Here is a 27,100-nt window from a genome sequence, read left to right on the forward strand (position 1 = left end):
ACTTAAATAATTGAGTTTATACTGTATGTATTTTTGCCTGTGTGTTTGATTCCAGAGTTGACTTCAGATCCAGTACCCTATGTAGAGGAGGATATTACCCCACTTTCTCCCCCACCCCTCTCTCCTCCCCATCATCCCGCACACCGCCTGCAGGCCCTGACAGGGGGCATGGCTGGACAGGTAACACACACACACACACTCACAGTGCTCTAAATAAAATAACATAAATGGTGGCAATGGTGCTCCCAACTTTAGAAAGTTAGGAGTACCACATAAAATGTAGGAGCACCAGAAAATACAATTTCTTGTTGATTGAGACAGTCTTTATTGGGCCTATATTAATTCTAGTTATTGTAGTTTTCAAGCAGATGTTGTGCCCTAGAAACAAATATGTTACCCTGTAAAGACATTTGTTTATTATAAAAGCTAAAATCTTGATACAAATACCTGTCATTGAAATTACAAAGTAATTTGTGGAATATTAGGTTTCTACATTGTGTAAAAAGCACTGTTTCCTATTGAGATGCATTACATTGAAAATTGTACACTGTCTCTTTAAGAATGTCAGTGACGTTCTGAGTGACAACATGCAAATATGTCATTCATTAATTGCTATGATCATTGATCTCTCATTTCCATTATTTCTGTGCCCCAAAATGTTTGGATATACTGGTAAAGTTGGCAGGTGGTTAGCTAGCCACCTATTGAGGTAACATGACTGAACAAGGTGTTAACAGCCCACAAGTAGTTTTAAAACGAGATGGTTTAAGAATGTAAAATGTGGCCCGCCAATTGAGATGCATCCAGCTGCAACGTAGATTATATGGGTCACAAATTCTGAACAGTTTGGGCTAGAGACAAGCGGTTTTCAATGTAGTAATGGTACAACCACCACGGTCACAAATCTGCACTCACTTTGTTCTCTAGGGCACTTGGAAACAGCAGTACAGCGATGCTTATTGTAAATGCTTTTACTCAAATAGTATTTTACTGGGTGACTTTTACTTGAGTCATTTTGTATTAAGGTATCTTTACTTTTACTCAAGCAAGTATGACAGTTTGGTAGTTTTTCCACTACTGCATGTTATGTGTATGCTTGTCATCAGTAAGGACTCAGGAGTTTAGGATAAAAATAAACGGAATAGAGCTTAGCACAAGCAAAATCCTAGAAGAATATATGGATCAGTCTGCTTCCAACAGACACTGGGAGACAAATTCATCTTTCAGCAGGACAATAACCTAAAACACAAAGCCAAATATACACTGGAGTTGCTTACCAAGACGACATTGAATGTTCCTGAGTGGCCTAGTTACAGTTTTGACTTGAATCGTCTTGAAAATATATGGCAAAACTTGAAAATGGCTGTCTAGCAATGATCAACGACCAACTTGAGAGCTTGAAGAATTTTTAAAAGAGTAATGCACATATGTGACCCGTTTCAGGAAACTAGGTGTACGTCGCGGGTCACTCCTTCACAGGAGAGTTGTTTGAACGTAAACTTTTTATTGATTTATCAAAATGCGTTTTTGGCAGAGATGCCTTCTCGAACATGTGAACTTTCATGTGCCTGAATAACAAACTTGTATGACATCTGTAAATACGAATACAATTGTTAAATTACAAGCCTAGTTGGTTTAGCCAATGAAAAAGTCAGCAACCTTCCCGCTAGCCATGATTGGCAGAGATAATGAGTGGACTGGACATGCCGAGAGATGAGTTCGGATTGGTCTGCCATATAGCACGCTTCTGTCTATTTGAACTGGTCAGTATGTCTAGGTAATCCTTTCTTGAAATGTATTGCGTATTAAAACTGCATCAGCCTAATGTCAAGTTAAAGTGTACTGGCTCGCTAGCTAACGTTACGTGTATGCTCTCCACTTTCTGGAGGACCGAGTTTTGAAATCAGTGGAATTCAAGTATGATAGCTAAGGAGATGGAGAAAACACCTGTCTCCGGATTACATCTTCAAACTAAGGGCAACCATGGCATCCGACAGGAGACGCATTCATTTGATGATGAATAAGATAGTCTAGCTAGCTACATTTTCAGATATTACACGTTTCAAATTTTGACAGAAAGTGGTTTCATTCTAAGTTAAAATGTACAGTTAGCTAGCTAACGTTAGATGGCTGGCTCGCTAGCTAATGTTACGTGTATGATCTTATTATTCATATCTCAGAGCCATTTGCTTGACTTGTTATAGCCTAATGTTAGCTAGCTAACATTGAACCTGGTTGGTTTGCTACCTGCAGATTCATGCAGGGTGGTAACGTCATGAGTTGGGATTATGGTTCATTGTTTAGCAAACTAGCTACATGTCTTAACAAAAGACTCCACTATGCAAGTATCCATTTCAATAAAATGTCACTGCAACAACTTTTGATAGACATACTAGCTGGTAAATTCGCTCTGGTTATCTACTCCGATTTCAGACCATGGGTAAGATAGTCTAGCTAACTACATTTTCAGATATTACATATTTCTAATTTTGACTTAATGTGCTTTCATTTCAAGTTGAAATGTACAGTTAGCTAGCTAACGTTAGCTTGCTGGCTCGCTAGCTAATGTTACGTGTATGATCTTATTATTCGTATCTCAGAGCCATTTGTTTGACTAGTTATAGCCTTATGTTAGCTAGTGTATGCCAGAGCTCAGAATAACTGATGATTTTACGAACGCTCAACACCTGTTGAATATGGCCGTGTCAGTAAACGTCGGCAGAAAAACATAATTAAATTGTTGCCAGCAGCACAGTTACAGTCACCAACGCTCTGGATAACATGAAAACAGCCTAACCAGCTCTGCTAGGGAGAGTCAAATAGTCAGAGTGGGGTTTTCTCTCATTATGTGTCTGGAAGAGATACTTCTTACATCGGCTGATATCTCAAAGTGCTGTACAGAAACCCAGCCTAAACCCCAAACAGCAAGCAATGCAGGTGTAGAAGCACGGTGGCTAGGAAAAACTCCCTAGAAAGGCCAAGACCTAGGAAGAAACCTAGAGAGGAACCAGGCTATGAGGGGTGGCCAGTCCTCTTCTGGCTGTGCCGGGTGAAGATTATAACAGAACATAGCCAAGATGTTAAAATTTTCATAAATGACCACCATGGTCAAATAATAATGATCAAAGTAGTTGTCGAGGGTGCAACAGGTCAGCACCTCAGTAGTAAATGTCAGTTGGCTTTTCATAGCCGATCATTGAGAGTATCTCTACCGCTCCTGCTGTCTCTAGAGTGTTGAAAACAGCAGGTCTGGGACAGGTAGCATGTCCGGTGAACAGGTCAGGGTTCCATAGCCGCAGGCAGAACAGTTGAAACTGGAGCAGCAGCACGGCCAGGTGGACTGGGGACAGCAAGGAGTCATCATGCCAGGTAGTCCTGAGGCATGGTCCTAGGGCTCAGGCCCTCCGAGAGAGAGAAAGAAAGAAAGAAAGAAAGAGAGAATTAGAGAGAGCATACTTGAATTCACACAGGATACCGGATAAGACAGGAGAAATACTCCAGATATAACATACTGACCCTAGCCCCCCGACACATAAACTACTGCAGCATAAATACTGGAGGCTGAGACAGGAGGGGTCAGGAGACACTGTGGCCCCATCTGATGATACCCCCGGACAGGGCCAAACAGGCAGGATATAACCCCACCCACTTTGCCAAAGCACAGCCCCCACACCACTAGAGGGATATCTTCAACCACCAACTTACCATCCTGAGACAAGGCCGAGTATAGCCCACAAAGATCTCCTCCATGGCACAACCCAAGGGGGGGGGGGGGGGCAAACCCAGACAGGAAGACCATGTCAGTGACTCAACCCACTCAAGTGACGCACCCCTCCTAGGGACGGCAAGGAAGAGCACCAGTAAGCCAGTGACTCAGCCCCTGTAATAGGGTTAGAGGCAGAGAATCCCAGTGGAGAGAGGGGAACCGGCCAGGCAGAGACAGCAAGGGCGGTTCGTTGCTCTAGTGCCTTTCCGTTCACCTTCACACTCCTGGGCCAGACCACTAAATCATAGGACCTATTGAAGCGATGAGTCTTCAATAAAGACTTAAAGGTTGAGACCGAGTCTGCGTCTCTCACATGGGTAGGCAGACCATTCCATAAAAATTGAGCTCTATAGGAGAAAGCACTGCCTCCAGCTGTTTGCTTAGAAATACGAGGGACAATTAGGAGGCCTGCGTCTTGTGACCGTAGCGTACGTGTAGGTATGTACGGCAGGACCAAATCGTAAAGATAGGTAGGAGCAAGCCCATGTAATGCTTTGTAGGTTAGCAGTAAAACCTTGAAATCAGCCCTTGCCTTAACAGGAAGCCAGTGTAGGGAGGCTAGCACTGGAGTAATATTATCAAATTATTTGGTTCTAGTCAGGATTCTAGCAGCCGTATTTAGCACTAACTGAAGTGTATTTAGTGCTTTATCCAGTTGCAGTTACCAACGCTCTGGATAACAGCCTAACCAGCTCTGTTATAGCGAGCAATGTTCAGTGAGCTGTTCCCTCAATTGTGTCTGGAAGTAGCTAGAAAGTTAGCTTGGGTACCTGACTGCTTTTAAATAAGGATCGGTGTCCCGTTAGCAGGCACGCAATTCAAATAAATAATCATAAATATTATGGATTTTAAACATTTAGGTACATATAAGTGTCTTATATCAGATGAAAGCTTACATTCTTGTTAAACTAAATGCACTGTCCGATTTACAGGAGCTATTACAGCGAAAACATGCCATGCGATTGTTTAAGGACGGCGCCCCACATCAAAATATTTTTCCACCGGCACAGGTTTCATACATTCACATATAAAGATGAAATATTCACTTACTTTTTGAAAGTCTACTTCTGATTTGTCATCCAAAGGGTCCCAGCTATAACATGTCGTGTCATTTTGTTAGATAAAATCCTTCTTTATATCCCAAAAGGTCTGTTTAGTTGGCGCCATCGATTTGAGTAATCCACTCATTCAATTTGCAAGTCAAAATACATTTCTATTTACCCCTCAGATACCCTAAAATGTAAAATGTGCGTAATTTCTTCATGGCTTGCGCAAACACGGATTTCTAAGACTGTGTCCTTCTACTAAAACTGTTATTTCTTATTTGTTTTTGAAGTTACAAGCCTGAAACCTTGAACATAGACTGCTGACACCCTATGGAAGCCATAGGAATTCCATCCAAGGAGCTAATTTTCAATATGACCTTTCTCTTGTATTTCTAACAGGATGGTCTCTCAAAATAAAAATATTTCCAGTTGGTTTTTCTTTAGATTTTCTCCCTACCATATCTATTGTGTTATATTCTCATTATTTGCATGTCCTGGCTTCAGCGCCTGAGCTACAGGCAGTTTATTTTGGGCATGTCATTCAGGCGGAAATTGAGAAATAAAGGGCCTAGCCCTTAGAAGTTCAAATGTATTTTGTATTATTATTATTATTATTATGAACAAAACAAATACAAAAACTGAATTATACAAACAAGAGTACATAAACCTAACAGACAGGGGTATTACATATCGAGATGATACATTTTCAATTTGTCAAAAAGTTTTATGGTATGTATTGCTTTTTTTATTTTACACTTACTGATAATTTCAAAATAATATTTTGATTATATTTTAAACAATGTGAAGACGGGTTTATTCTCCACACACTTCATTTTATGGATGAAGAATCTGCCGTGAAAAATAAACAAATTAACAATGTAAGATAAATCAGGGTCCGTATAATTTGGATCAAAATAAAACATAATGGCCTCCTGGGTGGCGCAGTGGTCTAAGGCTAGCTGTGCCACCAGAGATTCTGGGTTCGAGCCTAGGCTCTGTCGCAGCCGGCCGCGACCGGGAGGCCCATGGGGCAGCACACAATTGGCCCAGCGTCGTCCGGGTTAGGGAGGATTTGGCCGGCAGGGATATCCTTGTCTCATCGCGCACTAGCGACTCCTGTGGCGGGCCAGACGCAGTGCACGCTGTCCAGGTTGCCAGGTGTACGGTGTTTCCTCTGACACATTGGTGCAGCTGGCTTCCGGGTTGGATGGGAATTGTGTCAAGAAGCAGTGCTGCTTGGTTGGGTTGTGTTTCGGAGGACGCATGGCTCTCAACCTTTGCCTCTCCCGAGTCTGTATGGCAGTTGCAGCGATGAGACAAGACTGTAACTACTACCAATTGGATACCACGAAATTAGGAAGAAAAACGAGGTAATAAAAAAATAAAAAAAACATTAATAGTAGTTTCTTTTAAAATAAAATCTTCTAACGCACTCCAAAATCTTCTGACATAAGAACAGTCTCAAAATAAATGGTCAAGAGTCTTTGGTCACAACCACAAAATACACATTTGTTATCAATAGCCATTTTGAATCTGACAAAAAAATGTCAGATAAACCCTTAAAGAGATGGGTGGGGATAAAGCTTAAGAGGGTGTGAACGATGCTGAATGGGTGTAGACAAAGAAAGGCTCTCCAGTAGTAGTAGCAAAAATATTCAAAGGCCATTTTCTCAAAAGTGAGTTTATAAACCAAAGCAAAATAACTTCCCCATTGCTCTTCAACTGTAGTGTATGATATACCATTTTCTAGCTCCGAGTCTCTACTTTTATCCAATGTTTAAAAAAATATAAAAAAATATAAAAAAATACAATTTCAAATGTTGCTACATAAGACTGATTTGAGCCGGTCGGTCACATATATTGTTATTTTCCAGGTGTGCAAAGCTCTTAGAGACTTACCCAGAAAGACTCACAGCTGTAATCACTGCCAAAGGTGATTCTAACATGTGTGAATACTTTTGTACTTCTGTAAATTAGATATTTCAGTACTTCATTTTCAATACATTTGCAAACATTTCTAAAAACATGTTTTTACTTTGTCGTAATGGGGTATTGTGTGTAGACCAGTGACACATCTCAATTTAATACATTTTAAATTCAGTCTGTTACACAACAAAATGTGGAAAAAGTCAATATTTTCTGTATGCAACAAAATGGTTGCGCTTTAGAGCCCTACACACATATACACACACACACCACTGTAACATTGCAGTGTATCTTAAGAGCCACCTGTCACCTCACTCTCTTTCTCTCTTGTTCTCTCTCTGTGTGTGTGTGTGTGTGTGTGTGTGTGTGTGTGTGTGTGTGTGTGTGTGTGTGTGTGTGTGTGTGTGTGTGTGTGTGTGTGTGTGTGTGTGTGTGTGTGTGTGTTGTGTAGGAGAGCTGTAACAGTACACCCTCTCATCCGGCTTGCTGCCTGTCTAGCAAGAGTGTGACTAACTTGCTGTATGAAGCTTCTGACAGGTAAGACTAATTTGATCCTCCTCTTTTCCTCTCTTCTCTTCCTCTGCTCCATCTGTCTCAATAACAATCGCACATTTGGGCCTGTACGATTTTGGTTCTTAAAGCTAAGTTCACTTTACTTGAATTATCAGTTTCAGACGCAAAATAGATGATCCTTGATGAGTTAACAGCCCTGTAAGCTCTGTGTATTAATATTAAAGTCATGTTTCAGTTGTTGTTCTCAGAGTACCCTGTGTACATCTGTAGTGCCAGACCACACACTGTTACTCCACGTTACTGACTAGTGTAGACTGACTTTGACCACAAGGAGGGAGCAAAGGGTCACTAATAAAACACAAACTCATGTTTCCTATGATGATATAACCATATCACAATAGAATGTTCAAGTTGAATATAAGTTGACTTGACTCTTAAAGGCTCTTCATGGTCTATCCGAACTGCAGTGGCCATACAGCATTTACTGCCTCCCCAAAAGTCAGAGCATTCATGCTTTTTGCACTTCAGGGACCTGTCATACACATCCAATACATTTTTCTGTACTGCGCTACTCGTAATGATTGAGGGCTAATCTCTATAGCCATCCAGTTAATTACAAGTGACTGGCTCAATGAAAATACCTTACCTCTTCTGAGATGTTGGAGTTCATTTCCCGGTGCTTGACATAGGAGCTCAGCCAAGTTAGCATGAAATACAAAGACTGCCCTGTTTTCCCACCTGCATCTCCACCCCAAATTTCTCAGCAAAATTAGCCTACATTTAGGCTATTGTTTATTTGTGTATTTCAAACTAAGTTGAAGTAAAAATCTGAGTATAATGCTTGTATGGATTTCAACCCCATTGTCATCAATCAACTACATAACAGTTAAAAATTACTTTGACTACCATAACTGATTTCTGTGTGCTAGCTATGCTTCTTGCTTATACGAATGGGAGTTAGCATTTGGCAGTCACTTTTTCTAAACCTTAAAAGGGACAATTTCTAAATGCTATGCAGCCAAATATATCTAAATTGTATTTTAGTAACCACATTGTGGGCCTGTTACAATACATCAATCATGACAGATTTGACAAATATCCACTTTGTTAGACCAGATGTGTTAAATGTGCGCCAATCCAGTGTCCTTCTATCTCCCATGGTCTGCATTCAATTGACCTTTTTACTACTAAATTGTATTAAACTTCATCTACTTTTTAATGGGATTTATTGAACATTGTAAACCTCCCATTGTTAAAAACTCCCATGCCGAAGCTATGACTTTCAACATTCTATTCACTTTAAACAGTGTAACTTTTGATGCAAATCAGCTACTTTGACCACTTTCCCAACAACTTAGAGAAATACTTCAAATGTATGAAATCTGAGTCTTCTCTGCTATTTAAATCTGGAATCAGAACAGAATTATCTACTACCTATCAAGAGGTAGAGCTGTTTTAGTAACCGCATCAACTACTTTCATTAGCTAACTTCCTACTGTTTAATTAACTGTCAAAGACCTTTCAGAAATGTCTAATTATAGCACTGGGTGAGCACATTCTAAGCATTGTGACTTCTGACACAAATCAGCTACTTTGACCACTTTCCCATAATTTAAAACAAAACTTAAGAGTGTATGAAATCTTTGTCTACTTCTCTGCTTTTCAAATATAAAATCAAAACAATACAGCTGTTTTAGTAACTGCATCAACTCCATTTTCTTTCAAATTTTAGAAACAACTGATATTTTGACCACTTTCCCAGTACTTTAGACAAAAACTTAAAGGGTATGACATCTTGATGTACCTCTCTGCTATTTAAATCTGGAATAAGAACACAATTATCTTCTACCAATTAAGAGTGTCGTGACTTGACTTTAACATCAATCTGAAGACTTATTTATCTAAATAACTAACTATGTTTAATTATTACCTGATTTAAATTAATGTAACAATTAACTCATTAGGATCTGGGGCACCACGAAAGCAGTACTTTAAAGAGTTACCATCTCTCGAATTAAACTCTAAAATGTCTTTAGCTATCACATCTATAAAATGTTAACTTATTAATCATAACCTCGTATCATATCATCATTCTGAACAGTCGTAACCTCCTTGCATCTGCAAAAATCTGAGCCTTACTTATGATTCAGTACTACACAAATTGGTTTAACCTCTCTAGGGTACGCTAACGTCCCACCTCGTCAACAGCCAGTGAAACTGCAGAACGCCAAATTCAAAACAACAGATATCCCATAATTAAAATTCCTAAAACATACATACATGTATTTTACACCATTTTAAAGATACACTTGTTGTAAATCCAGCCCCAGTGTTCGATTTCAAAAAGGCTTTACGACGAAAGCAAACCAAACGATTATGTTAGGTGAGTGCCTATTCACAGAATAACACAGCCATTTTTCCAGCCAAAGAGAGGATTCACAAAAAGCTGAAATATAGATCAAATTAATCACTAACCTTTGATGATCTTCATCAGATGACACTCATAGGACTTCATGTTACACAATACATGTGTGTTTTGTTCGGTAAAGTTCCTATTTATATCCAAAACTCTGAGTTTACATTTGCGCGTTACGTTCAGTAGTTCCAAAACATCCGGTGATTTTGCAGAGAGCCACATCAATTTACAGAAATACTCATTATAAATGTTGATGAAAATACAAGTGTTATGCATGGAACTTTAGATGCACTTCTCCTTAATGCAACCGCTGTGTCAGATTTCAAAAAAGCTTTACGGAAAAAGCAAACCATGCAATAATCTGAGGTCGGCGCTCAGAGCCCAATCAAGACAAAAAGATGTCCGCCATATTGTGCAGTCAACAGAAGTCAGAAATAACATTATAAACATTCACTTACCTTTGATGATCTTCATCAGAATGTACTCCCAGGAATCCCAGTTCCACAATAAATGTTTGTTTTGTTCGATAATGTCCATCATTTATGTCCAAATTCCTCCTTGTTGTTCTAGCGTTCAGTACACTTTCCAAACTCACGACGTGCGTGCAAGTCCAGCGGAAAGTACGGACGAAAAGTTAAAAAAGTTATATTACAGTCCGTAGAAACATGACAAACAAAGTATTGAATCAATCTTTAGGATGTTTTTAACATAATTCTTCAATGACGTTCCAACCGGAGAATTCCTTTGTCTTCAGAAGTGCGATGGAACAGAGCTCGCTCTCACATGAACGCGCATTGTCAGCGCATGTTCAGCTCATGGTAGACCTTACTCAATCCCCTCTCATTCGGCCCCACTTCACAGTAGAAGCATCAGACAAGGCTATAAAGACTGTTGACATCTAGTGGAAGCCTTAGGAAGTGCAACATGACCAATATCCCACTGTATCTTCAATAGGGAATGAGTTGAAAAACGACCAACCTCAGATTTCCCACTTCCTGGTGGGATTTTTTCTCAGGTTTTTTTTCTGCCATATGAGTTCTGTTATACTCACAGACGTCATTCAAACAGTTTTAGAAACTTCTGAGTGTTTTCTATCCAAATCTACTAATAATATGCATATTCTAGCTTTTATGGCTGAGTAGCAGGCAGTTTACTCTGGGCACGCTTTTCATCCGGACGTGAAAATACTGCCCCCTGCCCCAAAGAAGTTAATTATTTATTTACTAGCTAATTAAATGGGAACACAGGATAAACATACACACATTGCATCGGTTATTGACTTAATATGCTGAAGACAGGTCCCTAGCAGAATGACAGCATTGGTACATTCAGAAATTACTGTCACTTACAGTAACCATATACTTGCATTTACCATCATTTATACAGTTTGTTGGAAAGGCTGACACACTTTCTCATCTCACTCAGGGGCGGTGACTACACACTTTGCAAAGTGTGTAGTCAATTATGTCTTATAGCTAATCAAACACATCCCACTCTGAACAAAAACACTTTCATAATTTTTTATAATACATGCTCAAAGCACAGTAAGGAAACTTTATACATGTAGTGGGTATACTTTCAAGTTACAATATTTCCTTTATACATTTTTTTATGACATCACAAAATAACAAACAAAATTACATTAGTGTTTTATAGATCGCCTCTGACCATTCCCCACGTTCTATGTTAGACAGTCTGTTTGAGATACAAGTTTGTGGTGGGCTAACAGAATATTACACTGGACAGTTAATTTCAGCTAACTTTCCACAGTTGAATTTATTATCAGAAATATCTCATTATAGCACTGGATTAAGACATTCTAAGCCTGAGACGATGAGTAAACATTATGACTTTTGATACAAATCAGCTACTTTGACCATTTCCCAACAACTTCGACACAAACTTGGAGGGTATGACATCTCGGTCTACTTTTCTGCTTTTCAAATCTAAAATCAGAACAGAAATCAAGAGTGACCTCTGTTTTAGTAACCGCATCAACTACTTTTCATCTCAACTTTTACAAACAACAGAAATTTTGACCATTTTACCAGCATTTTAGACACAAACTGAGTGGGTATGAAGTATTGATCTTACTTCTCTACTATTCAAATCTAAAGCCAGAACACTTCTTACAGTACTAGAAAAACAATTTTAAAGAGCTGAAGCAAGGCACATAATTTTACTTCATGTAAAATTACCATCTCGTTTGATATCAGATAGCAGCTTTTCTAGACCGTATTTGGTCCCGCTTTAAATGACATGCAGCTTATAAAGCCTTCATAAACCCTAAATAAATGTGTTACAAATCATCTATAAGCATATGTCATGCTTTTATAAAGGATTCATACATTTGGCCTAACTCTGTGACATAACAACCAATGTCAAATCTGACATAACCCACTATGTCAAATATGACATAAACCTGTGCTTCATAAAGGCTGACATATTGGGATCAATTCCCTTGACAACCCATATGTAAAAATGTATTCACGCATGACTGTATGGTACATTTTATGAATTATATTATATTTCACTAAAACATTAGTGCACCCACTAGGGTGCATAGTCAATATTGGACCTGATCTCAACTTCCCCCAAAATGTTGGTAGGGCCTTTTAAAATCGTTTGAAATTTTTAGCCTACTTCTGTTTTTTTTTTTATTCCGTTTTCTTGGTTTTGGTTTTCCAGGTTTCGGTTTACCCCAGTTTTTTTACACTTTTTTCATAGAAAAACAACAGCATTTAATTTTCTGTGTTAACAACAATGCTTAAACCACATCAGGGGATGTCTTTTGAGGTCTGGAAACAATCTAAGAAATGTCAATTTTTGAGTGTACTTGCCCTTTAATTCAGTGAGCATGCCCATTGAATGTGGAGTACATTGAATGTGACATTGAATGTGATTCGGCCGCCAATGGAATGGGTGGCGTAAAAGGCCAGCAACACTCCGTATCATTCAGACCCCCATGAAATGATACCATACAGTACATTCTACAGACCCTACTGAGTATTCACTACAATTATTTTGCTGTTGCAGAATGAGTTATTTCTCTAAGCCAATATGTATTCCATATACAGTGATTCGCATTGTCTTCATTTATTTGACCATGGAACATGTTTTTAAACAGTCATTTAATGCATGTCACTTAAATATGAACAAATACGAATCATTGTTAATGTTTAGACAATTATTTTACATATATCATGAATGGTTATTGACACTTTTCTACTATTACGTGGGGGACTTTTATTTAGATTTTGTATTTTAATTTCGTGACCCGGAAGTACTTTTTTAGTGTTGTTGATGAGACACTGATTTTTCCACATTTTGTTACATTGCAGCCTTATTCTAAAATGGATTAAATATGTTTATTTTTTCAGCAATCTACAAACAATACCCAATAATGACAAAGCGAAAACAGGTTAAGATATTTTTGCAAAATATATATTTTCAAAAACAGAAATTATTCTGTAGCATTATTCACATTAGTATTCAGCCCCTTGGAGTTTGCCAAAATGCACCTAAAGACTCTAGGACCATGAGAAACAAGATTCTTTGGTCTGATGAAACCAAGATTGAACTCTTTGGCCTGAATGCCTTGTGTCACTTCTGGAGAAAACCTGGCACCATCCCTACGGTGAAGCATTGTGGTGGCAGCATCATGCTGTGGGGATGTTTTTCAGTGGCAGAGACTGGGAGATTAGTCAGGATCGAGGGAAAGATGAACGGAGAAAAGTACAGAGAGATCCTCGATGAAAACATGCTCCAGAGCGCTCAGGACCTCAGTCTGGGGTGAATGTTCACCTTCCAACAGGACAACGACCCTAAGCACACAGCCAAGACAAAGCAGGAGTGGCTTCGGGACAAATCTGAATGTCCTAACATATCTAGATTGACCTGAAAATAACTGTGCAGCAATGCTCCCCATCCAACCTGACAGAGCTTGAGAAGATCTGCAGAGAAGAATGGGTGAAACTCCCCAAATACAGGTGTGCCAAGATTGTAGTGCCATACCCAGGAAGACTCGCTGCTGTAATCGTTGCCAAAGGTGCTTCAACAAAGTACTGAGTAAAGGATCTGAATACTTATGTAAAAGGGATATTTCAGTATTACATTTTTTATGAATTTGCAAAAATTTCTTGAAACCTGTTTTTGCTTTGTCATTATGTGGTATTGTGTGTAGATTGATGAGGGAAAATAACGATTGAATACATTTTAGAATAAGGCTGTAACGTTAAAAAAAAAGTAAAGGGGTCTGAATACTTTCCGTAGTCACTGTATGTGTTATGAATGACCAAAGGTGTCTAACTTCAAACTAAGTATTACAGGACACCACATAGTGTCAATAAATAGGTTATTAATATTCTGCTTATTTATGAAGGTTCCCTTCATGATCCGCAGGTGGTTACTGTAGGATGTGAGAGGTATTTCAATTGGTTGATGGACCTGCAAAGCGTGTGTGTGAGTGTGTCAGAACCAATATGATTTGGAGTAGTCCAACCTGAGACTACCTGTTCCCATGCTGGAGACCAGGGCTTGATTACAACCTGTTACAATGGTGCCAACATTTTGTCGCTGATCTTCCCCGGTGGGGGGGGTGAATGTTTTTGTTGTGTGCATGTTTGTGTACTGAGGAACATGTGACTTGGTTCCAGAAGAAAGACACTTTCAATTTCATTATGTTGGTGGCTTTCATCAAGTGTTTCTTGTGGTAGCGTCGTCCCCAGGCTATTGCACACATAGCACATATAAGCCTGTGAATATCTATCAACCAATTTGGCCTTAGTGGGAGTGACCATAGAATTCTATAGGAATGACCTTACTGAGTAAAGTATTTGTCATTATCACTACTTAACACTACTTAACCCTTCCCATTTCCATAATGTATCTTCTTAAAATTGTATTTTAAACCTAACCCTAACTAATGAAGTTTGATGCGCTGGTCCACCAGACCTTCTGCACATTTGGGTGGAAGTGTCTAGGAATGAGATTAGGTGTAATGTGACTAAGATGTCATCCCTTTAGAGCGTATGCCATCCTTCAGCCCAAAATGTCACCCTTTATAAAGCACATGTTTTTATTATATGTCACATTTGTTATGTCACATTTGACATTGGTGATTATGTCACACAGTTATGCCACATTTATGAACCCTTTATAAAGCATGACATACGGTTATAGATGCTTTAATACATTTATGTAGTGCTTATGAAGGCATTAGTACGGTTTTAGGAAGCCTTTATAAGCTGAAAGTCATGTAAAGCGCCTTTTACCTGTAGGTCAGGTAAAAAAGAAGCAGGGAAAGGAGGGTCAGCCCTGCACGATTTCAACCCTATTACGGAACAATATACATGTTCTGGTCTGACCCCTACAGAAGAGTAGGAATGGTTTCATCCCTGACCCCTCCCCTCCAGGAACCAAATCTCTGTGACGACATTGGGCGAACCCATCACGGGCAGCAAGAAAAGCCAATCAGACGGCTGGAGCAGCGAGGATGAGGATGATGGGACGTTTGAAGCTAATGATCAGGAGATGATGTCACCTTCCTCAGGTACAGGGCAGGGCCGCCCGTTCAAATCCTTTTTTTTTTTGCCGTTGTGGCTTTGAGCAAGGGCACTTAACCACTGAACTGCTCCAGGAGCTCTTGCATCATGTCTTTTTCTTTTTCTAGCACTGTTAAATGGTTGGTCTACAAAAACCTTACTACAGGTAGCCTAGCGGTTAAGAGCCTTTGCTCTAAAGCCCGCTGGTTCGAATCCCCGAGCCGACTAGTTAGCAAACTGCCGATGTGCCCTTGAGCAAGACACTTAACCCTAATTGCGCCTGTAAGTCGCTCTGGATAAGAGGGTCTGCTAAATGACTAAAATGTAAGAACTGATTCCCTCCCCTCTCTCCAGGCCCACCTATAATTTCAGAAGAAGAGTTGGCCAGCCTAGCCATGATCAGTCCAGCTAAGACCAGTCAATACTCTGGGCCCAGAGTGAAAGCCCTGATACAGATACTACAACATCAACTAGACCAGCAAGAACTGGTCCGAGAGTTCATGGTGGGTATACAGTTTGTGTTCCTCATACACATACACGCACGCAAACACACACTAAGGAAGTATGCTAACCATATCATGCACGTTGGTCTGCCTTTTCAATAGCAGAAGCAAACATTTTCAGTTGCTGTTGTTTGTGTTGTTTGTTTTAGGCCTTGGAGCATCTAAAGCCATTTGATAACTGTCTGGTGGGGAAAGCTCCTGAGAACCGGGAGAAGAACCGCTACCAAGACATCCTGCCCTGTAAGTTCTGTTAAACTAGTTAAACTACAGTCCCTTTTACCCTGCTGTGTAGTCTGCACTAGAACTATCTAATCTGGGCTGGGGCTGGAGAGAACAGCTGCGGGCCAAATTGACACAATACGTCTTAATGTCATCATTTTCTGGTTGTAAGACCACAACCCAGTGGTCCTTGTTGCAACCAGATGAGAGGTATTTTTAATGACAATAACAAGACATCATGGGAAAGATGTCATATTTTGGTCGTTATCTGGTCAGATAATAGTTCAAGATAAATATTGTTTTTTGTGGTAGCTTAAAGAGGCAATCTGCATTTCAAACAATAACAAAGTGGTTTACCCCGCCACTGATATGGTAAACAGCTGAGGGATGGGGCTGGAGAAATGTAACCACTTTCAAATTCATAGACAGAGCTATGGATGCAAGGACTTACCACCCAGGAGATCAAGTGTACAGTTCTAGTAATGTTTTGAGGCTATACAGTGTTTGTTTACAATGACATTGGTTACAAACATTGGAGTAAAACAAGCTTTTATTTTGGGTTCTGATGGGGTAGCGCAGTTGAACTAAGCTCGTGAGGCATTCACAAGTTATATTCTTCAAGAATCAATGGGTATACAGTATGTCATTCATTTAAAAGTCCAAAAATTGATGTAGCAATTGCAAGTTGCCGCTTTAAAGACATCAACAAAACGTCCTTATACAACCGGTATATAACCTGACCATAATATCGTCATTGCAACCAGTTTTGCTTGCTGGGCAGTGTTTATTCAAATCTTATCCCTTATTTTATGACTTCCCATATTTAGGATATTTATTTTCACTCACACTCTCACAAATGAAACATTTCTAGTCAGCATGTTTACAGTGTTGACTGATCACTATTACCTGAGATGAAACTGCCACAGCACCCCTATATACAGCAGCTAGTGACAGGATGGAAAGAGTGTAACAGAAGGTATACATTTACAGGTGAACAGTGGAGCACTTGACTCCATACAACACACACACACACACACACACACACACACACACACACACACACACACACACACACACACACACACACACTGGACTACATGCAACATGGCAATTAAATTAAACTAATCCGATTGCTGTGGTAATTTACGGCTGTGTGAGTGATAGGTGAGGCAAGTCTGCTTGTCAGAGACTTCTCTCCCTCTTACAAGCTGGAGACAGAAAGTTCTCCAAACATACAGTCAGGTTTTCTGATTGTTTCATCACTCAAACTTCAACCAAAAGTTTATCTCATTTGAGATAATTTCCACACTGCCACATAGGTATGCACAATATGGGCAAAAAATCTAGGCCTTATTTGTAAACAAATATTGCTATTTCCTTTTGACTGGTGATTTAGATCAAAACACTTGGGTGATCTGTTGAAATTATGGAAATATAATCATTATTCTAATTCTACAGTTAGAATGTACAGTTGAAGTCGGAAGTTTACATACACCTTAGCCAACTACATTTAAACTCAATTTTTCACAATTCCTGACATTTAATCCTAGTAAAAATTCCCTGTTTTAGGTCAGTTAGGATCACCACTTTATTTTAGGAATGTGAAATGTCAGAATAATAGTAGAGAGAATGATTTATTTCAGCTTTTATTTATTTCATCACATTCCCAGTGGGTCAGAAGTTTACATACACACAATTAGTATTTGGTATCATTGCCTTGAAATTGTTTAACTTGGGTCAAACGTTTTAGGTATCCTTCCACAAGCTTCCCACAATAAGTTGGGTGAATTCTGGCCCATTCCTCTTGACAGAGCTGGTGTAACTGAGTCAGGTTTGTAGGCCTCCTTGCTCGCACACGCTTTTTCAGTTCTGCCCACACATTTTATATAGGATTGAGGTCAGGGCTTTGTGATGGCCACTCCAATAGGACTTTGTTGTCCTTAAGCCATTTTTCCACAACTTTGGAAGTATGCTTGGGGTCATTGTCCATTTGGAAGACCCATTTGCGACCAAGCTTTAACTTCCTGACTGATGTCTTGAGATGTTGCTTCAATATATCCACATAATTTCCCCTCCTCATGATGCCATCTATTTTGTGAAGTGCACTAACCCCTCCTGCAGCAAAGCACCCCCACAACATGATGCTGCCATCCCCGTGCTTCATGGTTGGGATGGTGTTTTTTGGCTTGCAAGCATCTCCCTTTTTCCTCCAAACATAATGATGGTCATTATGGCCAAACAGTTCTATTTTTGTTTCATCAGACCAGATGACATTTCTCCAAAAAGTACAATCTTTGTCCCCATGTGCAGTTGCGAACCGTAGTCTGGCTTCTTTATGGCAGTTTTGGAGCAGTGGCTTCTTCCTATAGCTACTTTTGTACCTGTTTCCTCCAGCATATTCACAAGGTCCTTTGCTGTTTTTCTGGGATTGATTTGCACTTTTCGCACCTAAGTACGTTCATCTCTAGGAGATAGAACGCATCTCCTTCCTGAGCGGTATGACGGCTGCATGGTCCCATGGTGTTTATACTTGCGTACTATTGTTTGTACAGATGAACGTGGTACCTTCAGCGTGTGGAAATTGCTCCCAAGGATGAACCAGACTTGTGGAGGTCTATAGTTTTTTTTCTAAGGTCTCGACTGATTTCTTTTGTTTTTCCCATGATGTCAAGCAAAGAGGCACTGAGTTTGAAGATAGGACTTGATATACATCCACACATACACCTCAAATTGACTAAAATGACTGTCAATTAGCCTATCAGAAGCTTCTAAAGCCATAACATAATTTTCTGGAATTTTCCAAGCTGTTTAAAGGCACAGTCAACTTAGTGTATGTAAACTTCTGACCCACTGGAATTATGATACAGTGAATTATAAGTGAAATAATCTGTCTGTAAACAATTGTTGGAAAAATTACTTGTGTCATGCACAAAGTAGATGTCCTAACCGACTTGCCAAAACTATAGCTTGTTAGCAAGAAATTTGTGGAGTGGTTGAAAAACAAGTTTTAATGACTCCAACCTAAGTGTATGTAAACTTCCGACTTCAACTGTAATAGTGGCCATTTGAATACAGTGTTGTTTCACATGACAACTAATGAAAAATCCAGGGAGATGTTCATAGAATTAGGAATTAGAATACTATTAAGATCTGTACGGATTTATTTTGTGACAGGGTAAGAACCAAGGTGTTGGTCAGTGTTTAACAGGGGAGTGGGACCTTATAATCTTTTCTTACTTCATGTAGCTAATATTTTCATGCTTTGCCTATTTCTGTGATTTATATGGTACTGTTGCACAAAAAACATGCTAAATTAGGCCTACACCAGCACTACCCCGGCTGTATTAACTAGCTACGTTTGCTCTGACTCAGTACACTAGCCAGCTACCTAGCAATTAGCATTATCGGCAAACATAATTTATTTAGCCACATCTTGATAAGAAAAGACAACTACCTGTTTGCAGACAGTAATATACACAAACTAATAGTGCAATTATGGAACGCTTGTGGATTTATATTAAGAAGCAAAGTGGAAAGCAGCATTGTTGTCGTCAACATATTGTTGCATCTGCTGCATTGATGCAGACTGAAGAGTGAACGGTCAGCAAGTGATCTCATCAAAGACAGTACTCTGTGATCTCGTGTCACAAAGTCATAATTATGGCTAAACGCTGCCTATTTCTACAATGTTCTTCGAATCTGATTTTAAACCTAACCCTAACCTTCCCTAACCTTAACCATACTGCTAACTGCTTTGTTTTCATGAACTTTTACGATATAGCCAATTTTGACATTGTGGCTGTGGTAACTATTGACAACCGAGGGAGAGAGGTGACTCAAGTAGCAGAAGTATACTATAAAAACTGAGTAGCGTATCACATTTAACAAAGAAACATTTTAGAAGGTAAAGTAAAAACCCAAACCCGTCCGTGCCTCAATACTGGTATATAGTTAAATACGAAATACCGCCCAGGCCTAATGTACACACACGCTGACACAGTGGAGTGTTTACTTTTCTCACTCCAGGAGTTCTGTTTCTATCTGCTGAGAACAACTATGAAACCTTGGCCTCTGTTGAGATTTGACAGAGAGACGACAGAGCGAAGGAGGGATGTGGTAAGGAAGAGTGAGGAGGGATGGAGGGGATGAGGTTTTGAGTGATGAGACTCCCGATCTCCATCAGATCCCGTTGTGAGATAGACCACAACACTCGTCTCCTTCTCTTCTCCTCCCTCCATCACTCGTCTCCTCTTTTCTCACCCTATGTCTATCATGCCTTTCCTCCCACGTCATTTACTCCCCAGTGCCCTCTCTTTATTCGTTAATCTATGTTTTTTCTTCTATGTTGTTTTCCTCTATGTAGTATTTATTATTCCCTGGACTGGACTGTTCCTTGTAAAACAACAACAGCGCATTTGTGGAACACACTGGTCACCTCGTAAAGTGTGTGTGTGCGTGTTTGTGTGCGTGTGTGTACAATATGTCTCTGACCTGAATGTGTTGGGAAATGCTGTTTTATTGTTCTATTTTGGAAAACTACTGAGGAACGTGTGTTTCACAGGACGTTCCATGGACAATAAATGTGGTGTTTATAAACCTAAAATGGTTTATGGGTTTGTCCTCAGAGTTAACTCCTGTAATGAGGAAACATGTTTAGGGAAGATTGTGAAACTGACCAGAGAGTATGTGGCATAGAAATATGATGTGTTTTATTATAGTAGTACACAGTGACTTTAGCTCTATAGGAGCCCTGCCTCCAGCTGTTTGCTTAGAAATTCTAGGGACAATAAGGAATCCTGCGTCTTGTGACCGTAGCGTACGTGTAGGTATGTACAGCAGTACCAAATCGGAAACATAGGTAGGAGCAAGCCCATGTAATGCTTTGTAGGTTAGCAGTAAAACCTTGGAGCAGGAAGCCAGTGTAGAGAGGCTAGCACTGGAGAAATATGATCACATTTTTTGGTTCTAGTCAAGATTCTAGCAGCCGTGTTTAGCATTAACAGAAGTTTATTTGGTGCTTTATCTGGGTAGCCAGAAAGTAGAGCATTCCAGTAGTCTAAACTAGAAGTGACAAAAGCATGGATGAAATTTCTGCATAATTTTTGGACAGAAAGTTTGATTTTTGCAATGTTACATTGATCTAAAAAGCTGTCTTGATATGTTCGTCAAAAGAGAGATCAGGGTCCAGAGTAACGCCGAGGTACTTCACAGTTTTAGTTGAGACGACTGTACAACCATCAAGATTAATTGTCAGATCCAACAGAAGATCTCTTTGTTTTTATGGACCTAGAACTAGCATCTCTGTTTTGTCCGAGTTTAAAAGTAAAACATTTGCCACCATCCACTTCCTTTTGTCTGAAACACAGGCTTCCAGGGAGGGCAATTTTGGGGCTTCACCATGTTTCATCGAAATGTACAGCTGTGTATCGTCCGCATAGCAATGAAAGATAACATTATGTTTCCGAATTACATCACCAAGAGGTAAGATATATAGTGAAAACAATAGTGGTCCTAAAACTGAATCTCGAGGAACACTGAAATTTACAGTTGATTTGTCAGAGGACAAACCATCCACAGAGACAAACTGATATCTTTCCAACAGATAAGATCTAAACCAGGCCAGAACTTGTCCATGTAGACCAATTTGAGTTTCCAATCTCTCCAAAAGAATGTGGAGCTCGATGGTATCAAAAGCAGCACTAAGGTCTAGGTGCACAAGGACAGATGCAGAGCCTTTGTCTGATGCCATTAAAAGGTATTTTACCACCTTCACGAGTGCAGTCTCAGGCTATGATGGGGTATAAAACCAGACACCAACAGCTTTAAACATTTTTTTTGAGAGGAATGGGAGATTCGAAATAGGCCGATAGTTTTTTATATTTTCTGGTTCAAGAGAGGCTTTATTATTGCCACTTTTAGTGAGTTTGGTACACATCCGGTGGATAGGGAGCCATTTATTATGTTCAACATAGAAGGGCCAAGCACAGGAAGCAGCTCTTTTGGTAGTTTAGTTGGAATAGGGTCCAGTATGCAGCTTGAAGGTTTAGAGTCCATTACTATTTTCATCAATGTGTCAAGAGATATAGTATTGAAAAACTTGAGTGTCTCCCTTGATCTTAGGTCCTAGCAGTGTTGTGCAGACTCGGGACAAATGAGCTTTGGAGAAATACGCAGATTTAAAGAGGAGTCTGTAATTTGCTTTCTAATGATCATGAGCTTTTCGTCAAAGAAGTCCGTGAATGTATCACTGCTGAAGTGAAAGCCATCCAATGCTGCTTTTTAGTTAGCTTTGCGACAGTATCAAAAATACATTTTGGATTGTTCTTATTTTCCTCAATTAAGTTGGAAAAATAGGATGATCGAGCAGCAGTGAGGGCTCTTTGATACTGCACGGTACTGTCTTTCCAAGCTAATCGGAAGAATGGTGTAGCGCCATTTCCGTTCCAATTTTTTGGAAGTTTGCTTCATGGCTCAGGTATTTTCTGTATACCAGGGAGCTAGTTTCTTATCACAAATGTTTTTTGTTTTTAGGGGTGCGACTGCATCTAGGGTATTATGCAAGGTTAAATTTAGTTCCTCAGTTAGGTGGTTAACCTCTCTGGGATATGTAGAACGGTAGCGTCCCACCTCGCCAACAGCCAGTGAAATTGCAGGGCGCCAAATTCAAACAACAGAAATCTCATAATTAAAATTCCTCAAACATACAAGTATTATACACAATTTTAAAGATAAACTTCTTGTTAATCCAGCCACAGTGTCTGATTTCAAAAAGGCTTTACGGCGACAGCACACTTTGCGATTATGTTAGGTCAGCGCCTAGCCACAGAAAACCATACAGCCATTTTCCAAAGAAGGAGAGGTGTCACAAAAGACAGAAATAGCGTTAAAATGAATCACTAACCTTTGATGATCTTCACCAGATGGCACTCCTAGGACTCCATGTTAGACAATAAATGTGTGTTTTGTTCGATAAAGTTCATCTTTATGTCCAAAAACCTCATTTGAAATTGGTGCGTTATGTTCAGAAATGCATTGTCTCAAACAAACATCCGGTGAAAGCACAGAGAGCCACATCAAATTACAGAAATACTCATCATAAACATTGATGAAAGATACAAGTGTTAAACATACGATTAAAGATAAACGTCTCCTTAATGCAACCGCTGTGTCAGATTTCATAAAAGCTTTACGGCGAAAGCACACTTTGCGATTATGTTAGGTCAGCGCCTAGCCACAGAAAACCATACAGCCATTTTCCAACCAAGGAGAGGTGTCACAAAAGTCAGAAATAGCGTTAAAATGAATCACTTACCTGTGATGATCTTCATCTGATGGCACTCCCAGGTCTCCATGTTAGACAATAAATGTTTGTTTTGTTCGCGCGTTTAGTCCAGTAATCCAAATGCACAAGTCGCGGGAACTAAATCCAGACGAAAAGTCAAAAAAGTTCCATTACAGTTTGTAGAAACATGTCAAAAGATGTATAGAATCAATCTTTAGGATGTTTTTACCATAAATCTTCAATAATATTCCAACCGGACAATTCCTTTGTCTTTAGAAATGAAAGGAAACGGAGCTCGCGCTCACGGCCGCGCGCAAGGCTTTCAGCCAGACCCCTGGTTCAAACAGCTCTTATTCGCTCCCCTTTCATAGTAGAAGCCTGAAACAACGTTCTAAAGACTGTTGACATCTAGTGGAAGCCTTAGGAAGGAAGTCAGACAATCTAACCCCATTTACACTGTATATTGGATAGGCAATCACTTAAAAAGACTACAAACCTCAGATTTCCCACTTCCTGGTTGGATTTTCCTCAGGTTTTTGCCTGCAATATGAGTTCTGTTATACTCACAGACATTATTTTAACAGTTTTGGAAACTTTAGAGTGTTTTCTATCCAAATCTACTGTTATTATTATATGCATATTCTAGCTTCTGGGCCTGAGTAGCAGGCAGTTTACTCTGGGCACCTTATTTATCCAAGCTACTCAATACTGCCCCCGTTCCCAAAGAAGTTAACTGATTTTTGTACTCTGACATCCTTGGGTAGGTGGAGTCTGGAAGGACATTTATGAATCTTTCGGTTGTCTGAGAATTTATAGCACGGCTTTTGATGATCCTTGGTTGGGGTCTGAGTAGATTATTTGTTGCTATTGCAAACTTAATAAAATGGTGGTCCGATAGTCCAGGATTATGAGGAAAAACATTAGGATCCGCAATATTTATTCCACGGGACAAAACTAGGTCCAGATTATGACTGTGGCAATGAGTAGGTCTGGAGACATGTTGGACAAAACCCACTGAGTCGATGATGGCTCCGAAAGCCTTTTGGAGTGGGCCTGTGGACTTTTCCATGTGAATATTAAAGTCACCAAAAATGTGAATATTATTTGCCATGACTACAAGGTCCGACAGGAATTCAGGGAACTCCTGAATAGTAGCAATAAAAAGTGATTGAGTAGGCTGCATAGATTTCATGACTAGAAGTTCAAAAGACGAAAACACATTATGTGTGGGAGATATGGTCACTGGTGTAACCAGGAGGAGAGGCCTCATTTAACACAGTAAATTCATCAGGCTTAAACCATGTTTCAGTCAGGCCAATCTCGTCAAGATTATGATTAGTGATTTGTTCATTGACTATAACTGCCTTGGAAGTGAAGGATCTAACATTTAAGTAGCCTATTTTGAGATGTGAGATATCACAATCTCTTTCAATAATGACAGGAATGGAGGAGGCCTTTATTCCAGTGAGATTGCTAAAACGAACACCGGCGTGTTTAGGTTTGCCCAACCTAGATCGAGGCACAGACACGGTCTCAATGCGGATAGCTGAGCTGACTACACTGACTGTGCTAGTGGCAGACTAGCCCTGTCTATGTTCATAGATAAGATGAGAGCACCCCTCCAGCTAGGATGGAGTCCGTCACTCCTCAGCTGGCCAGGCTTGGTCAGAATGAGGGCAAATTATGTACAAATTCTATCTTTTGGGAGGGGCAGAAAACAGTTTTCAACCAGCAATTGAGTTGTGAGACTCTGCTGTAGAGCTCATCACCCCCTAACTGGGAGGGGGCCAGAGACAATTACTAGATGCCGACACATCTTTCTAACTGATTTACACGCTGAAGCTATGTTGCGCTTGGTGACCTCTGACTGTTTCATCCTAACATCATTGGTGCCGACATGGATGACAATATCCCTATACTCTCTACACTCGCCATTTTTAGCCTTAGCCAGCACCATCTTCAGATTAGCCTTAAACGTCGGTAGCCCTGCCCCCTGGTAAACAATGTATGATCGCTGGATTATTCTTTTTAAATCTAATACTGCATGTAATGAAGTCGCCAATGACTAGGGTTTTCAATTTGTCAGAGCTAATGGTGGGAGGCTTCGGTGTCTCAGACCCCATAACGGGTGGAATAGAGACTAGAGATGGCTCGGCCTCAGACCCCCGACCCATTGCTTAATGGGGAGAACCGGTTGGAAGTTTATGTTGGCTGAATGAGCAACACCGGTTGAGCATTCCTACAGCATTTCCTTCCAGAGGCCATGAGAAAATTGTCTGGCTGCGGGGACTGTGCGATGGGATTTATACTACTATCGGCACTTATTGGTGGCTCAGACGCTGTTTCATCCTTTCCTACACTTAAATTACCCTGCCTAACGATTGCGTCTGAAGCTGGGCTTGCAGCACGGATATCCTCACCATAAGGCGATCGTTCTCCTGTTTATTATGAGTACAGCGACTGTAAAGCATGTTACTACTTAGCTTTTGCTGGTGGAGGTCCTGTAGAACCATGTCCAGATAAAGCGCCCGGGGTGAAAAAGTTGAATGAAAAAAGTTGAGCGAGGGAATTAAAAAATATACACTGCTCAAAAAAATAAAGGGAACACTTAAACAACACAATGTAACTCCAAGTCAATCACACTTCTGTGAAATCAAACTGTCCACTTAGGAAGCAACACTGATTGACAATAAATTTCACATGCTGTTGTGCAAATGGAATAGACAAAAGGTGGAAATTATAGGCAATTAGCAAGACACCCCCAATAAAGGAGTGATTCTGCAGGTGGTGACCACAGACCACTTCTCAGTTCCTATGCTTCCTGGCTGATGTTTTGGTCACTTTTGAATGCTGGCGGTGCTCTCACTCTAGTGGTAGCATGAGACAGAGTCTACAACCCACACAAGTGGCTCAGGTAGTGCAGCTCATCCAGGATGGCACATCAATGCGAGCTGTGGCAAGAAGGTTTGCTGTGTCTGTCAGCGTAGTGTCCAGAGCATGGAGGCGCTACCAGGAGACAGGCCAGTACATCAGGAGACGTGGAGGAGGCCGTAGGAGGGCAACAACCCAGCAGCAGGACCGCTACCTCCGCCTTTGTGCAAGGAGGAGCACTGCCAGAGCCCTGCAAAATTACCTCCAGCAGGCCACAAATGTGCATGTGTCAGCATATGGTCTCACAAGGGCTCTGAGGATCTCATCTCGGTACCTAATGGCAGTCAGGCTACCTCTGGCGAGCACATGGAGGGCTGTGCGGCCCCACAAAGAAATGCCACCCCACACCATGACTGACCCACCGCCAAACCGGTCATGCTGGAGGATGTTGCAGGCAGCAGAACGTTCTCCACGGCGTCTCCAGACTCTGTCACGTCTGTCACATGTGCTCAGTGTGAACCTGCTTTCATCTGTGAAGAGCACAGGGCGCCAGTGGCGAATTTGCCAATCTTGGTGTTCTCTGGCAAATGCCAAACGTCCTGCACGGTGTTGGGCTGTAAGCACAACCCCCACCTGTGGACGTCGGGCCCTCATACCACCCTCATGGAGTCTGTTTCTGACCGTTTGAGCAGACACATGCACATTTGTGGCCTGCTGGAAGTCATTTTGCAGGGCTCTGGCAGTGCTCCTCCTTGCACAAAGGCGGAGGTAGCGGTCCTGCTGCTGGGTTGTTGCCCTCCTACTGCCTCCTCCACGTCTCCTGATGTACTGGCCTGTCTCCTGGTAGCGCCTCCATGCTCTGGACACTACGCTGACAGACACAGCAAACCTTCTTGCCACAGCTCGCATTGATGTGCCATCCTGGATGAGCTGCACTACCTGAGCCACTTGTGTCTCATGCTACCACTAGACTGAGAGCACCGCCAGCATTCAAAAGTGACCAAAACATCAACCA

The 27,100-nt window shown here is 40.6% G+C and overlaps 1 protein-coding gene across 10 annotated transcripts in view; it reads left to right on the forward strand.

Moving 5' to 3' along the window:
• The window catches only part of LOC120046443 (tyrosine-protein phosphatase non-receptor type 13-like), a 134,521-nt gene that overhangs the window by 83,543 nt on the left and 23,878 nt on the right, over window positions 1-27,100 (forward strand). For all 10 annotated transcript variants that reach the window (XR_005476813.1, XR_005476811.1, XR_005476812.1 and 7 more), the window contains 5 exons: window positions 56-180; window positions 7,190-7,275; window positions 15,082-15,218; window positions 15,565-15,713; window positions 15,863-15,953. Coding sequence is in view for 7 of the 10 variants with exons in the window: in XM_038991680.1 (XP_038847608.1) it covers window positions 56-180; window positions 7,190-7,275; window positions 15,082-15,218; window positions 15,565-15,713; window positions 15,863-15,953 (588 nt within the window). In the remaining 3 variants the exon portion in view is untranslated. The remainder of the gene's footprint in view (window positions 1-55; window positions 181-7,189; window positions 7,276-15,081; window positions 15,219-15,564; window positions 15,714-15,862; window positions 15,954-27,100) is intronic.

This window comes from Salvelinus namaycush, chromosome 4 (genome assembly GCF_016432855.1).
Source record: "Salvelinus namaycush isolate Seneca chromosome 4, SaNama_1.0, whole genome shotgun sequence".
In the NCBI taxonomy this organism is placed as follows: domain Eukaryota; kingdom Metazoa; phylum Chordata; class Actinopteri; order Salmoniformes; family Salmonidae; genus Salvelinus; species Salvelinus namaycush.